The sequence below is a fragment of the Anser cygnoides genome, chromosome 2 (genome assembly GCF_040182565.1).
Source record: "Anser cygnoides isolate HZ-2024a breed goose chromosome 2, Taihu_goose_T2T_genome, whole genome shotgun sequence".
NCBI lineage: Eukaryota > Metazoa > Chordata > Aves > Anseriformes > Anatidae > Anser > Anser cygnoides.
Genome location: NC_089874.1, coordinates 59429560 through 59446418, shown reverse-complemented (window position 1 = coordinate 59446418; position 16859 = coordinate 59429560). Strand labels below are relative to the sequence as shown.

The 16859-nt window shown below is 44.0% G+C and overlaps 1 protein-coding gene across 1 annotated transcript in view; it reads left to right on the top strand.

The window, feature by feature from the left end:
• The window catches only part of VOPP1 (VOPP1 WW domain binding protein), a 75118-nt gene that overhangs the window by 35451 nt on the left and 22808 nt on the right, over nt 1-16859 (top strand). Inside the window, exon 2 of the mRNA XM_048054066.2 lies at nt 7916-7974. Within this exon, the coding sequence (XP_047910023.1) occupies nt 7916-7974 (59 nt within the window). The remainder of the gene's footprint in view (nt 1-7915; nt 7975-16859) is intronic.

Sequence of the window (16859 nt, the reverse complement as noted above, 5' to 3'; positions counted from 1 at the left end):
CCTGTTCCTCTGTGGATGAATTACTTATAACAGAGCTTCAGAGGCTGTAGCCACAAGAATGAGATTTGGATCAACTGGTGCTCTACTAGTAGCACTAGTCGGCACTCTGCTGCCTAGCACTAGTAGGACAGGAGGTTGCAGCCACTAAGACATCCCAGAATACCAGGAGCTGTTTCTGTCCTGTCAGGATGGCAGGTCACTACGTTAAATTCCTGCTTTTTGTCTTCTGAATTTACCTATTTGGGCTCTTGTAATTGTAATCCTTAAGGACAATTGTGTGTAGCATCTAGCTTTTTGTCTGGTTAAAAAGAGCTGCACCCGCAGTTACTGATAGCTGGTACAGTTTCATTGGCTTTGTGATTGATAGCAGACCTGCGCCTCTTGCAGAATCTGGCTTTGAGCAGATGTCACAAACTCAGCCTGACTGCTCCTTCGGAATACAGATAGCAGTCTTCCTACCCCTGCCCTCCACAACCATGTCCACCAGCAGCAGGCTGTTTTTTTCATTGCTACCCATAACAAAAATTGATTCTACTTATATTGGAAAGTATTTACCATCTACAGATGGTGCTGGAAGTGTTTTGTTTTGTGTTTTCTTTTCTTTTTTATAATTATTTTTTAAATCTCCAGTAAAAGCACTGGGTGTAAATCCACTGTTCCCTTGATTGCAAAGAGTAATTAATTGATCAGATCTGTTCTCTTTTTATTGTCCTGTGAATGGAAAGATAATGATGTGCAATGTGGAGAATATTGCTGCTAGATATTTCTGCGAACCCTGCAAAGCATAACTAATGATCTGTATCATACCTTCCGACATTCAGTGAGCAGCTTGCCTACTCTGTCTTCCCCCACACCATGTGCATCTGTATGTACTCCATCTTATGGTGTGATCAAAACCAGTCTTTGGTTAATGTTTCAGTAACTTCTCTTTTTCATTGTTCGTACTAGCAGCGGTAGCATTTGCAGTTTCAATCTGTGACAGGAAACACATTTCCTTTCTTAGAGGAAATCTGAATGAATTTAGAGGCCACAGAAAAGCATGGCTTGCAGTTCACGTTGCCACGTCCGCCAGAGAAAACAGGCTACGAGAGAGATGCTGATTTATTTAAAAAGAAAAAAGTTTTGTGGTTTTTCTCTCCAATCTCAAGGAACGTATTCAAGCATCTGGCTAATTCGCATACCATTAATTCTCTAAAGACTACATATGCACACCCAATTAGACCTGCATCATTTATTTAAAAAATGAACATACTCTTGTATTTATATTTTATAGCTGTGCCAAATTGTTAAAGGACATAGAAGGAGGAATTTTATAAGTGAAATGTGCAGAGCTGTTCTCCTAGAAAAGTCGAAAGCCTCCACAGGGTCATAAATAAGTTTAGTTTAAAAACCATAAGCACACTTTTTTGTTATTAGTGAATAGGTTCGTGGCTTTTTAAGACATGAACAAACACTTCTAGAAACTCTGAGATCGTCTGGCTTCATACAGGAGCTCTCAGAGTGGGCACCAGCCTTGATGTCTGAGGTCCTATCTCACCAATGTAATCTTCCCTTTGTTTCTGTTTGTGGACTGGAATTAGTTGCTGCCAGCTGAGGGTTCTTAGCTGCCTTGGGGGTTTGTCTCAAACAACTGCAAGGATGTAATCCTCAAAAGACGGTGAGCATCAGACCCAGTGCTGGTGGCAGACGTCCCCTTGTGAGCTCATATGGCTCTTCACTGGCTTAACTAAGCGGCTCAGGGGAATTATTTGGATTTTTGCATGAGATGAATGATCATCATCATCTGTTTCAGAGAACGTGTGTGGGATGGGGAAAAACTAGTCCATGTCCTAACTAACCTCTTCGTCTCCCTGGTATCTCAGTGCTAAGGAGATGGAGGTCCGTAGAGGCAATGACATTCTCTTCTTATCAGTGAATTCCCGTCAGGTCTGCTAACTAGCAATGCAGACAGCGGTTAGTAGCCTACTGCTTTGTGTTGGGGTTTACTCCAACAAAGTTGCCCTGGAGAGCGGGAGTTTTAACTGAGCAGAAACTGCAGCACTTGGTCCTGCATATGTGAGTCCGTGGGACATGTAGTATGTGAAATCAAGAGTTGTGTAAAGAATATCAGGAAGATCAGGAACTGTTGTTACTGTTGTTAAAATAACATCAGAACATCAGGAACTGTTGTGAGAAAATGCTGATGTGAAATGGTTGCTCCACACTGACAGGAGCAACGTCTGCCAGGCTGGGGTCCAGGGTAGGAGCTCGGCCTTCGGCCTGGGAGCCAGGGACGTTCTTGACGTGCAGCTGGACACCTGAGCACCTGAGACATCCTGAAGAGACCATCGAGGAAGAAACAAAAAGAATGTGAGGAACAACTTAGCACCTGGGAAGGTGAAAAAGAGCCTGGGCATGAGGAAATTGGCCCAAGAAAGTGGGAACATGCATGAGAAATCAAGTTGTTTAAAGAATATCAGGAACATCATCAGCTATTGGCTGTCCAAGGAGGATGGTAGAAATGAACAGCATCTCCTGGTTACCTGATGTGGTGGTGTCCTATGCCTTCTTAGGTATAAGAGTTATAAATGGTATAAAATGGGCCTGCTTTTTACCCCAAACAGAGCTTCTTTCGTCTGAGAAACTTCCTGTGCTGCTCTGTGGAGAGTGCTCTGTGGAGAGGAGCCCATGCTGGAGCAGTCTGCTCCTGAAGGACTGCACCCTGTGGTATGGCTCCCAGATTGGCAGTTCTCAGCCCGGCAGGCATTTTCTTCTACCCCAGGTTCAGGAGACTATTTCTATCAGCCTTTTTTCTACTTAGGGCATGGTCACCTTTATGGCTGCTGCCCTCACTCAGTTACCCAATCCCATGATAATTTCCCATCCCCCAAATGACTTCCAACTGGGTTCCTTTTTAGGATTTACTTTATTTTTTTCTTTAAATGCGGGGCCCAGCCTGGCAGCTCGCGTGGTCGCCAGCCCCCGGCTCCTCCTGCTGGGCCCTTTGCAGCCACGACGTGTCCCCGGCATTCAGTGGGGACCGGGGCCGTCTGTGCCTGTCCTGCTCCCAGTGCCATGAGAAGCTGCGGACGAGCTGTCGTGACAAGGAAGGGCTGCGCTGCCTGTGCCTGGGCGAGACACTGCGGGACCTGTAACTGGAAGGGCTCCGCTGCTGCCGCCGCCGCCCCCACCCCATGTTGCATTAGGCCCTTCCCTGTGGCCGGCAGGCCGAGGTGTCACGCTGGGCAGGCGGCACCAGCCTCACGATGGCTATGATGGGCCGGCGGCAGAGCGGGCAGGTGGCTCTGTGGGCGGCCCAGGGCTGGATGCACACCCTGCAGAAGGAGTGCCCGCAGGGGTCCAGTCGAGCTGCGTCAGCCAGCAGGCCCAGGCAGATGGTGCAGCTCTCTTCTACAGGGGCCTCCGCTGGCTGCTCCTGGCGTGGCTGGCTCATTGTGCCCGCGGCCGCTCCGGTGTGGAGGTGAGTGTCTTCTGCGGGATGCTGCTCTGATGTCAAGTGGGTGTCAAGCGTCTCCAGTCTTCAGCACCTCCCTCACGGGTCACTGGCAGAACCTCAAAGGCTCACATCCCACCAGGAGCACCTTAACACTTTGTGCCCCACCAGAAGGACCCGGATGCCTTGCCTGCAATGAGAGGGACCTCAGCATCTCACGTGCCCCCAGAAGGACATCAACGTCTCACGTCCTAGCAGAAGGACCTGAATGCCTCACCTGCAACCCGAAGCACCTCACCGTCTTTCTTGCCGCAGGAAGGACCTTGATGTCTCGCCTTCCACAGGAAGGACCTCGACGTCGCACCTTCCACTAGCAACACCACCTCTGACGTTCCAGCAATAGGATCTCGAGCTCTCGAGTGCCACCAGCTGGACTCAACGCAGACTGGACGCTCAGGGTACTTATGGCCAGCTGCCTTTTTTGAGGCTGTGAGTGACTTTTTTGAGGCTGTGAGGCTTTTTTGAGTGACCCTGTGGTGATGTCACACAGCTCTTGGGGTGCCCCTGATGGCAGCACTTAGAGAATTAATGTGACTGTTGTGAGAAAATGCTGATGTGAAATGGGTGCTCCATGCTGATAGGAGCAACATCTGCCAGGCTGGGGTCCAGGCTGGGAGCTCAGCATCGGCCAAGAATATCAGAACATCAGCAGCTATTGGTTGTCCAAGGAGGATGGTAGAAACGAACAGCATCTCTTGCTTACCTGAAGTGGTGGTGTCGTCACAGAATCATCACACAATCACAAAATCACAGAATGGGCAGGGTTGGAAGGCACCTCTGAAGATCATCTAGTCCAATGCCCCTGCCGAGCAGGATCACCTAGAGCACATTGTGCAGGATGGCATTGGGGCGGGTTTTGACTATCTCCAGAGAAGGAGACTCCACAACCTCTTTGGGCCACCTGTGCCAGTGCTCCGTCACCCTCGCAGTGAGGGAGAAGTGCCCTCTTATATTCAGCCAGAACCTCCTGTGCTTCAGTTTATGCCCATTGCCTCTCGTCCTGTAGCTGGGCTCAACTGAAAAGAGACCAGCTTCATCCTCTTGACACCTTCCCCTCAGATACTTATTTACATTTTGGGACAAGACGCCGGACAGCAGCCCTGCAGAGAGGGATCTGTGTGTTTTTGTTGATAGCAAGTTGAATATGAGCCAGCAGTGTGCCCTGGCAGCCAGGAGGGCCAACTGTATCCTGGGGTGCTTCAAGCATGGCATTGCTAGTCAGTCAAGGGAAGCAATTGTCCCACTTCACTCTGCACTGGTCTGGCCTCACCTTGAGTACTGTGTGCAGTTCTGGCACCACAGTACAAAAAGGACATGAAACTGTTCAAGAGTGTCCAGAGAAGGGCTGCAAAGATGAAGTGCCTAGAGGGGATGATGTATGAGGTGCAGCTGAGGTCACTTTTTTTTTTTCAGCCTGGAGAAGAGGAGGCTGAGGGGAGTCCTCATCATGGTCCTCAGCGCTTCCTCATGAGGGGCAGTGAAGGGGCGGGTGCCGATCTATTCTCTGTGGTGACCAGCGATAGGACCTGAGGGAATGGAGTCAAGCTGCAACAGGGGAGGTTCAGGCTGGGTATCAGGAAGAGGCTCTTCACTGAGAGGGTTGTTGTGCACTGGAACAGGCTCCCCAGAGACTTAGTCACGGCACCAAGCCTGTCAGAGCTTAAGAAGCATTTGGACTGTGCTCTTGGTCATATGGTCTGAATTTTTGGGAAGACTTGTGTGGTGACAGGAGTTGGACTCAATGATCCCTGTGGGTCCCTTCCAACTCAGGATGTTCTGTTCTGTTCTGAAATTCTTCACTCAGAGGGTGGTGAGGCACTGGAACAGGCTGCCCAGAGAAGCTGTGGATGCCCCATCCCTGGAGGTGTTCAAGGCCAGGCTGGCTGGGGCTTTGGGCAACCTGGTCTGGTGGGAGGTGTCCCTGCCCATGGCAGGGGGTTGGAACTGAGTGGTCTTTAAAGTCCCTTCCAACCCAAACCACGATTCTACCAGGGTCTGACATGGTGCTTACGTTTGAGGTCTACTTGTTTGTTTGCCCAATTCCTATGTAGGAGAGCTGAACAACTTCACAGCAGTATAAATAACGCATGGATATTAAAGGCAGAATCAGGATTGTTCTAGGACCCAGAACAAAAATAAAGTCTGTGCACCGAAGAGTTTTTAGTGTATGTGTCTAAGACCTGTAAGCTGAAGGGAATAGTTATGTGCAAAACTTTCCTAGGCTAGAGCCTTTTTTTGCATAGCAGTAAGCATATTGGCTGTCTGAAGCAGAGAAGTCAAAATAAATCGAGGCAGAAACAGAATTTTTACAGCTTGGAAGATGTGGGAAGGGAGGAATCTTCCCAGTTCATTTTAGAACTTGCAAAGTGGATTGAAGTATGGGGAGGAGGGTGGCAGAACGAGTACTGAATATAAATGCCTCCTTTACGCTTGTAAACGGTATGCGGGCTCCACAGGCTCAGAAACATTGCTAGGAAAACATCAATTAAAATGCTTGAGACTGATGAAGGCTTTAAGGATGTTGAGGTAAACAGTGAATCATATTGGTTCAGGAGCAGGAAGAAAAACATTTAGGAGCGTACGCTCCAAGCTGGACTCTGAAATGAGACTTCCCAAGGGGATGACCTGCAGGCACTGGGGTTTTAGCCAGGGCTTGCTGATTTACAGCTTTCAAAGGAAAAGAGCCAAAGTATTTTGCCCTGTATCTGCAGTGGACCTGCTGAATTTACAATGGATATATGTTTGCAGTGATACCAAGAGAAACTTGCCGTGCTTCTAATTTTAGAGTAAGAGGAAATAGCATGCTGATGACAAGATTCAGAAGAAAGGTTTCAGAAGTTGGAAGCTTTGGGGGGGGAAGGGGAGTAGGGCAAATGTGGAGATAGCTCTCTGAACACCACTTGTTCCAGCAGCAGCTGTGGAGCCCTCCTGCATACATTGCTGTAGTAGCAGCATGGATTTGAGAAGGGAATGAATGAGGAATCTGTTTGTTTCATTTTGTTTTTCCCCAAAGGAAGAAGCTCCAGTCCGTTCAACAGAACCTAAAGCTTGCGTATCTTGAAGACTGGTGTGAGCCCATCTTATGATTAGTGGACAGGCCTGATCACATGCATCAAAAATCTCCTTCTTCCCCCCATCTCCATACTGGTCTTAGCAATTTAATCCATAGCAGTTTGTCTTCATGGGCTGTAATTGATCTGTCTGTGATTTAGCTCATCAGATGCTCATTAAAGAGCTTGCAGCCTTTCTTATTCATGAGGAGTGAGAGTCAGAGATGTAAAAACACTTTGTCTTTGTCTTAGCTGGATTCATTTAGTATTCTGGGATTCAGGGAGGCTAATAAACTTATACGAGCTATTATTTAAAGGTGAGCTGCCAAGTGAGCATGAAGGATGATCCAAGTACTGCTGATGTGCGAGTGCTCCCTGACCTTGGGTGTCAGGTGTGAGCAGCAGAGAGCTCTTGTTAAAATCCCACAAGATAATGATTGCTGCTCTGTGGAGGGTGTCCCGGAACACCCAGTCTGTGTGCAACCAGATAATATGGCTTGTGGTGGAGCTTCTGGAACCACATCTGCAAGGGAGACAGCATTTTATGCTAGCGATGTCAGCAGGGTATGCAGAAATATTTTGTGTTGTATATGTAGTTTGGGCTTGACATCTGGTTTTGTTTTTTAAGCGTCGCTATTGTTCTTCGCTGCTGTCTGTACTCGAGCCGTGCCTGTAATGATGTGCGTTTCCCACACTGCCTGCACACACACACGCCGAGAGAATGCCTGTCACCATCCTTTAACAAGGATACGCTGACAGTCTGCAAAAGAGAACAATGCCCCTGGACTGCAGAAAGCAGTTTCCTTTCCCAGATTCTGTAATGAACACTTGAAACATTTCCAAGGTGTAGGAAGACGAGCTGGGATCCTAGCATGGGTTCTCTGTTTTGTTCCTTTCCAAGCCTGGCTCCACACGCAGAGAATTCCACAAAGATGAGTAATTCCCTGCGATTAATGAATTCGCTCTACAGTCATATGCCTCGTGTCGTCAAACCCGGCATGCCTTGGAGGTCTCTTAAGTGACTACAGACGTGATGGGCTCTTAAGTTCTCCAGATTTTAAGACCCGAGTTTTGCTATGCAATTGGATCCCGTATCTGCACAGAATCTATTAACCACGGTCATGAACTGTGGTAACCTTTGGGGCCCTGTAGACAAAGCCTGGTGTGAAGGATCTGAATCCTAACAGGGCATGTTGCAGTTCCAATTAACTGAGTTCCCAGTTTTTGTGTGTGCTAGGATTGTGAAGCCTTTGAGAAAAGACACCTTTTCTAATTGCTCAAAGTTACGGTATTTATAAGCACTCAGTGGTTGCGTTTAGAATTTCATGTTGTCCTATGTAAATATCAATAATATATATTTCTTTCTTTGCAGTGTACGGAGGCCAAAAAGCATTGCTGGTATTTTGAAGGATTATATCCTACGTATTATATGTAAGTAGTCATTACTTTGCTGTTTGTGTTTTCTAGTGAGCAAGAGATAAGTAGATTCTTTCGTCTCTTAAAATGTTATTCTTTCGTTAATGATATTTCTTCCATAATTTCTTTGAGACCTTTTTTGTGTCTAACTTAAAAAGCGATGATGTAAAAAACTTTCTTTCCCCACCTTCCCTATGTATTGTCATATATTTTCCCTTCCCCCCATTAAAAAAAAAAAGTAGAGACTCAGTTCCCCAGACGACCTTTCCAGTTGAAAACAAAATGTTGGATCTTAAACAGGTCTTATTTCAGGATGCTGAAAGGAAATGTAAGTAGAGCTGTGCGAGGACAGTTCTCCCTTTGTTTTGAACAAGGGCAGGTAAGCAGGCAGAATACCAAGAATGCTTTGAAAATAACTTTGTCCCTGTGGTAATACTGTTGTTTAATTTAGGGACTTGAGAAGATTTGTTATCCATGGCATAACTGTCCTTTTGATGAGTGGCATCTACATTCACATCAGGCTTGGATGTGAACCAAATGTCAATGAACTGTAGGTGCATGACTGAAGATCTTTCTGAATTGCAGTTTTCTGTTTTAAATTGCCCACAGCGACAATAAAAAGGTGGAGGAAATGTGTGGGTGGGAGGTATTGTTCCTGTGGATTTGAGGGTAGGAAGGAGATAAATGCACTAGGCTTTGCCTCTGGGTTATATAACTTTACAAATGCAAACACCTTTTAAACCTAAGTTGGAAAAAAAAGGGGGTGGAGGATTAGGTAGCAGCAACAGGTCATTGCTCCCTGAGCAAACTTTTCCTTGCTTCAGGGTAGGAAATTACTGCAATCCTGATGCTCCCCAGGAACCTTCCTCACTTTTCTTCTCCACTTTGTTTGCCAGAAGAAGGAGAGAAATGCTAGAGACAAAAAGCAGCCAGGAAGTCAGGCAAGAAACAAAGCTCACTGAAAGAATGAAACGCTGTGTGGTTTAATCATCTGTGATCTTGAATATTAACTGGTTAGGAAGTGTTTGGGCCTAGAATTTACTGTCTTCTTTTTTTTCAGGTGACTGAAATGTTGAGAGTTACTCATAAATGGTTGGCCAGAACAGATGGGTGAATTTCAATGAGTTAATTTTCTTTGCATACTAGTAACAGCAGGACGTTGGTTCCACCTACATTTTATTTTGATGCGATGTGGGAAAGAAGCTGGGGTGTTATGAACACGCCCCCCCCAGTACCTTGACATTCAGGAGTATGTTATTCATCATCACCTTGGGGTTCTGCTTACGTTTCTGCCCGCATGTTTTTGCAGTCAATGTTTGTCTTCCTTGTTAATGCGAAGGGAGGGGTAGCTGCTTGGATACTGGCTGTTAGCTCAGGCTCTTCATGCCACAGGTGCACACAGACCGAGTCCTGTGAAAGCGGGGAGTACAAAGGGGAGGCTTGCTATCTGCAATAGATCTAATGCACACAAGGTTGCTTTTTAATTGGTTTTCATTTGGTAACTCGTTTACTGTTTTCTTTGTGTGCTGAAATGGATTCTCTTGCAGAAAAGCGTTGTGTTTATTTTCCAGTTCATCAAAGAGGTTAATTGGAATCACACACGTCTTTGCACATCGGAAGGAAGAAAGTTGTGAATAAAACTGAGAACTGGGAGAGGGGCTGTGGTGTTGGAGGGTGGTTGTTAAAAAAAAATTGCTTTGTTCAGAGATTTTTATTTGATTTGATTTATAACGTGGAGGGAAATCTGTTGGCTATGTCAGGTCAATCAGAACACTGCTACTCATAATTGTGTTTGTTGTGGTAGTTGCTACAGCACCCTATTATCCGAGACGTTGCATAAATGCGTGGTAATTGCCAGTCTGCTGGACAATGCAAATAAATCGAAGAAGGAAGAGGAAGGGGGTGGGATGTGTGTGCTCAGTGATTATTGTGATGGTGATGAGCGTTGTATTGATGCCGTTGTTACTATTGTGATTATGAATTTAAGTGGGGAAGAAGAAACACTAAAGAAAAGCAATAAGGGTTTGGGGATGATAAAGCTCAGAGGGTAGATGAGGTTGACAAGTGAAGAAATGTGGAAGGGAGGGGAGAGTCTATTTGAGTGAAGTTTTAAAGGGGGGAAGAGGCATGCTCCAAAACTGTAGGAAAGTCATTAGTCTCTGCAATGCCCGGAGTTTCCTGCTTTGTTACTTTTGCAATTTCGTATCCTATTGGATAGGATCGCTCACTGCTTCCTAGTTGTGCTGCCTTTCAACACCTGCATGGCAAAAGAGATGCACAACAGCAATCTTGGTATTTTAGGGTGAAATCCTGTTGCTTTGGCGTTTCTTTGACCATTCATGGAGTTAATTCAATTTGCTAGTCCCACAGAAAGTAGATCGTTTTAGCAGATTAAAGTCAGTGTTGAATCAGCTTGGTACGGTTTCTGGCGAATGCTGGTGAAATGGGATGGAAGGAGGGAGCATTATGCATATTGTGGGGGAGGATACATGAAAAGGATCTCCTCCATTAGCATATGGTGGTTAGATGTTAAATCATCTAAAGCTCATACATCTAATATGTAACTGCATCTTGAGTGTTTCCTCTGTGCAAATCTAGATCTGGAATGTGCTGTAGTGAGGTGGGTTTTATTTTATCTTATGGACTGCTGCTCCAGAAAATGATAAGAAGCAGATATATTTAGTCACCCAGGTTCATAATAGATTCCATTCCATTTTATCTCTGGTTTTCTAACAGAAGCTTTTTCCACCCAGTTAACATATGTAGTCTGTCCTTCGGTCTTGAGACTATCTTGGGAGACTTATGACACCCAACAGTACAGTCCTTAATGATTTCCCTGTGATTTCAGTCCCGTGCTGATAGTATGTCATGTCTCTCTTGGAGACACTTTGTATTTGAATGAATAGATTAGCTTGTCAGCTCAGAAATAGGAAGTCCTGTGTTGGTTCAGAGAGATCCTGTGGTACCCTTGGAGTAAGGCCTCCCAGGACTGGCATGTCAGTGTGCCATATCTCTTCTGGGGAGGCATTTCTTCATAGAAGGCGCCTCTTTTCTTAAAATTGTGCAAAGTAACAGAAATCTGAGGTGACCTATCATATGAAATGGTTGTGAACTTTTGATAAAAGTTAAGTGGCAGAATAGCTGAGATAATCTTCCCTGTAAAGCCTCTACTTCAGCTATCCAAAGCCAGAGATAAGGTTGTGTCTGCTAAGCAAAAAGAGCGTGATAAGAAATCAGAGTGCTAAAATAAGTGTCCTGGACAGACAGCTAGATTGGGGACAAAATTTGCAGCAATACAACTGTCTTTTTTGTAACTGAAGTGTTTGGTTTATATATATATATATATATTTTTTTGATTCAGCTTGTCTTCTACTGTAATTATTTTGAAAAGAAAACGCTGTTACAAGTGTTGCTCAAAACCTTCTTAAAATGTGTTGGTTGTATTTTCTGTACTTAAAGCTCAGGCAGAGGTGGAAGTCTCTATTACAGAAATGATCATATATCTCTAAGTAGCTAATGGTATTGATATTTTTAAAATATTTTTCCAGTGGCCATAATTGTTATAGCCTTCATAAATGAGCAATAAGCTTTAGTTTAATGTTTTTTTGTTGGTGTTTTTTTTTTTCCAGATAGATTTCTATTTCTTCAGGCAATTATGGGGAATTATGAGGATAACTTTCCAAAGTTTTCTAACGCTGTTGTGTGAATGTGTTAACTTAAGGTATAGCTTATTTCAGGCTGGAAGCCTTCATGAAAGCTTGCCAGGATTTTTAGAGACATACTGCAGCTTGGCTGTTGATACAGAGAATTTCTAAGAGAACTCTTAATTTACTTCTTTAACCTAACCAACTAGTTGAGTCATGAGATATTGTCAGTTGGTTACTTCTCTCTTGCTTCAGCAAAATATTTATTTCTGTGGTCAGGAAAAATAAGTAAACACAAATTAAACTGGGAAAGGAATTAGTCATTGAATTCTAATTTTTGTCCTTTGGAAAAGAAGACAGTCAAATTGTCCATGACTGTGCTGAAAGAATTAGATCCTACTTCTTGTTTGGATGCACAAAAAGCAGTTCAAAATCGAAGCTGCCGGAACAGGCTTGTCTCTGATTCTCCACAAGGATCATCATCCTACCCTCACTTAAACTAGCTCAGTCTTGTTCTAGATGTAGTTGAAGTGCTGACAGTTGGCAGAGGAGACAGTCGAGATACTTCTCCGACTTGACGCAGCGAATAATGACACACAACACAGCACAGTGAATGCATTAGATTGCGGAACCTCCTACTCTGGATACAGATGCCAGCAGCACTGAAGATACTCTAATTGTTGTTTTTTTTTTCACTTGTCAGTTGGGAATGAATAGCGGAGGGAAGGCTGCCTTACATTCACTGATGAGGAGTAGTTTGATTAGAATAATTATGAATGTATATCTTATTGCAGGGTGAAGTATGCTCCAGGTATGACTGACCAATCCCACAGGGCTTTTCTGTTTATTTTTCCTCCTGTTGTTAGCTACCATCACATCTAATGAAGTGATAAAATCCAGATGCTAGAACCTGCATGTTTCTAATCCTTTCCTTTCTAGACGCTGTGGCATATTTATAAAGCAGCACAAATGTTTTTGAGTGTGACTGGTAAGCACATGTTCAGGGAAATGGAAATACGGCAGGTTAATGAAGTAGTCACCCACAGTAAGGGGGATTGGCTGATTTAAAGGGAGAAAAGAATTTTGATGTTATCCAATATTGAGTTAGCATTATTTCAGATCATCCTGATGAATTATTATGTGCTGAAGTTTTTAATGATGTGATATTCTAAGAGAAGTAGTGAGGAAAGGAGAGTAACTCTTACTAGAGAGCTGGAGAGTAATTCAGATGGGAAGGGCTCTCAGGAGATCTCCAGTCCAACCTCAGAAATAGGGTCAGCCATGAGGCCAGACTAGGTTGCCCTGGGCTTTATCTGGTTGGGTCTTGGGAAAACCTCCAAGGAAAAAGAGAGCACAGCCTCTCTGGGCAGTACAGTCTGTTGCCTGTCTGTCTTCGTGGTGAATAAGTGTGTTTCTTTTGTGTGTTTCCCACATATTAAGTCAGACCCTCCTTTGTATACGTTCATCGTCTGTTGTTGTCCCACCCTTCACCACCAGGAAGAGCCTGACGCCATCTTCTCAGTAACCCCCTCCTGGGTACTGGCAGGCTGCCCTTGGGTTCCTCTGAAGTTGTTTCTTCCCTAGGCTCAACAAGCTCAAGTCCCTCAACCTCTCTGCATGGGGCAAGTGCTCCAGCCTCTGAATATCTTTATGTACCCCTCTGATGAGCTTGCTGCAGTTTATCAGTGTTGTTCTTCTTACTGGGGGGTTGCAAAATAGACTAGTGTTTTAGATGTGGTATAAAGAGTGCTCAGTGAAGGGTGATAGTTACTTTGCTTGATCTCACTAGGCTTCTGTTAGCCTTTATTGCTGCTGTGGCACACTGCTGTCTTGTGTTTAGCTTGCTATGTGCTGTGATCCCCTAGGGCCTTTCCAGTAGATCTGCTCCACGACCTGCAGGATGTTCATCCTTTCCACAGGCAAGGCTTTTGTGTTTGTCTTTGTTCATTTTTATGAGGTTCCTGTCAAGTCATTCCTCCAATCAGTCCAGGTCTTTGAGTGGCAGCCCTGCCCTTGAGCTCACTGACTGATCCTCCACAAGTTTGGTGTTATCTTGTGGACTTGGTGAGAGTACCATATTGTTAGCGTTCATGAAGACACATAATCCACAAAGTGATTATATGAAGGTGCTTTATTAGGCGCCGGAAGTTAGGGGCATGCCTGCCCAAATCTAACTTCGTCTGATTTGTTTTCTTGGTTCTCTTTTATCTCCTAAGATACTACATATGCATTAGGTTTCACAACTCATCTATGCATATTCATTTCCTAGCTCCACCTAGCCTCGCTTCGTATGCTAATTATCTTATCAGTCCTTCTGCGCTTGCGTATCACTCTCTGGTGGTCGTCCGGGTGGTCGTCGGGATGAAGTAAGATGTCTTCATCAGAGTTGAACTTTTTAACCTTTCCTTTTCACGCATGCTCTCTGAGCCCTTGGTCTCAGTCCAAACCGCAAGGTTGGTTTGACCCAGTTCCCAGAGTCCAAGAAGCCCCAGTTATCTAGATGTCTTGCAAATTGAGCATTCTTTTAATCCTCCTTACTCCTCATCATGAATTGGTGCATTCTCATGTTACCCTTGCACATATATTTTGTATCTTCCAAGCGCAGCCTCGGAACAGTACATCGCAAATGTAACATACTAAACAATATTGTATTATTTCTTCTTCTATTACTAACATTTCCCCCTTTGAAAGCATTTCACTCCTTTCGAGGAGGGCAAATGCTTTCACTAACTAACTAAAATATTTTACACTCAGTGCTCACCAATAATATAATCACGGAAAATTACATCATTAAGAATCAAGGAAATTACAAAGATTAGGATTGTCACAACATTTCATAAGTCCACCACTTCTGCTTTATGTTACGTTCACTCTTCTGGTTGGGTTCACTTGATCTGAAACTGATCTTGTCTATTCGGTTTTCATTCTATTTCACCTCCTGGGTTCCTCAGATTCTTTCTCTGAAATCCAAAGTTGTTAGATGCCGGTGGAGGATATTGAGGATGTGGTTCCATTTGCTGAGCAATAGTTTGCATCACTGTCCGGTTCCAGGTTGTCTTCCTTAGAATCAGACTTTTCAGCATTATAAATGTTAACCAAATTAGTACCCCTACAATCACCAATATAATTATTGTCTCCAGTAAGGACTTAACCCAATTACTAATATTCCATCCACTAAAAATTTTATCCAACCAACTCGTTGTCATATCTTTCTCTTCCTGTTCTGCATCTTGTTCCACTCGAGCCAGTTGTTCTATGTCATGTTCTACGTCAATAGTCACATTTGGAATGTGGATGCAGCAATGATCAATACGATCTTTTAGAAATCCACATACTCCATGTTCCTTTAATAACAGTGTATCTAATGCTAATCGATTCTGTAGCACCATTTTAGTTGTAGCTTGTAGTTGGATATTAAGGTCTCTAAAGCCTTCTTTTGTGGCTCTCGCAAGCCTACTCACTTGTCCTGTAAGTTTATAAATCATTTCCCTATTTCGATAAGTAGCTACCTGTGCAAATAGAGATTCTAACGCCCAACTGAATTTTACTCCATCTGAGGGTTCATGCCATGTATCTTCATCTGCCCCTTCTTCTAAACTTCTTTTTGCCCTATTAATTTGTAGGGTTTCCAACTTTCCCTTAAAAGGAGACTTTTTCCATATTGGACACAATGTGGGGAGTCCTAGAGTTATTTCTTTTACTTCCCCATCTATCGGCAGGTGTGTAGTCCAAGTTCCATCACTGGCTGCCCATACAAATTGTCCTGGACTTTGTATGGTACTATAGCTACAATCCACTGCGACTTGACTAGCCTGGCTATTTCTTTCCGAATTGTACTTAATTCCTCGGCAAGCACATCCTGCCCTAAGAGCTATCAATACCGGAAGTAAGTGCTCAACATCTTCATTATTACTGTCGCAAGTATATTTCTTCTCACAAGTCCACCAAGCTACCTTTGTTGACTCTTGTCTACCACTACTGTCAACCCGGCTTACTGTATAAAACTGATCAGTTCCATTCTGCTTTCCCTGCCATTTAATACACCATGATGTATTCCCTCCATACTGGAATTTCTGCAATAAACTTACTGTCCAATCACTATCCCACCCTTTCATTCCTTTTGGCTTATTTTTCTCTTGACATTCCCAAACAATCTTTTCTCTAACTCCTTCTACTACACGTAGTTCGTCGTAATAACACTGTCCCACATTCTTAAATCTGCCTATCGTTATGAAATGGTAGTTCTTCTTCTTTTCACATTCAGACCTTGATGTTGGGGGGCTCAGTTTCCTATAGTATTGTGTAACATTTATCCTCTCTAGAGCTTTCACTTCTTTACATTGAATTGTTTCATTTCCTTTTACTTGGGGCAGTGGGGAGGTTATTATACCCCACTCAAGCGGGTCCCCCGTTGCTTTTGGGATGGGCAAACAAGCAGTAATTCTATCAGTTCCTTTCATTATGGCAAAATCTTTAATCAATCCTACCAGTAAATTCTCTGATGGTTGCCTAGGTGGGATCTGTACCACTTGTGTCCATGGTGCCTGGCCCTCTCTTCTTCTTCTAGATCCTTTTCAGTGGGCTACCAATATTCCTTTATCCAATTTCGGATATACCAATATTTCTCTTATCCCGTAATCTGTGCTATTTTCATGTGTTACCACGCACCGGTATTTTCCTTTGTTGACTTTAGTAACACTAAACAGGGTTGAGGTGGTAGCTCCTCTCAGTTGTTGGCCCAATTCTATGGTTATACTTACGTACGCCTTCCCCTTCCATCCAGCCTTCAATCCTGTATTGTCCCTGGTTGTGTCTATGTATATTTCCTGGCTCTGTCCAGAGTCATTTATTTTTCTCCCAGACCACCTGTAGAGAGCTAATTGTTATTGGTTTATCGTTGTGCATTCCACATTCCAAAGTAACATTTTCTCCTCTGAATATTTCCTCTTTCTTATATTTTTCTGGTATTTCTAGGAACCCAATTACAAGGTATTTACACAAAACAATTACTGTTATCGTTACTGTTGTCAAGAACCCCAACATTGTATGGTTATACGCGCTTCATCTGTAGTTTTATATCTCCGATTGCTCGCACTGACCAAAATTCGGGAACCTTTTTCACCCGAGTATAATGAATCCAAGCATCCACCCCTTCTACCTTTAAAAGTAGTCAATAATACTTGATAAGGTCCAGCCCACCGTTCTCTCAGGGGTTCTTCATTCCAGTTTTTAATGTACAGTTGGTCACCTGGCTGA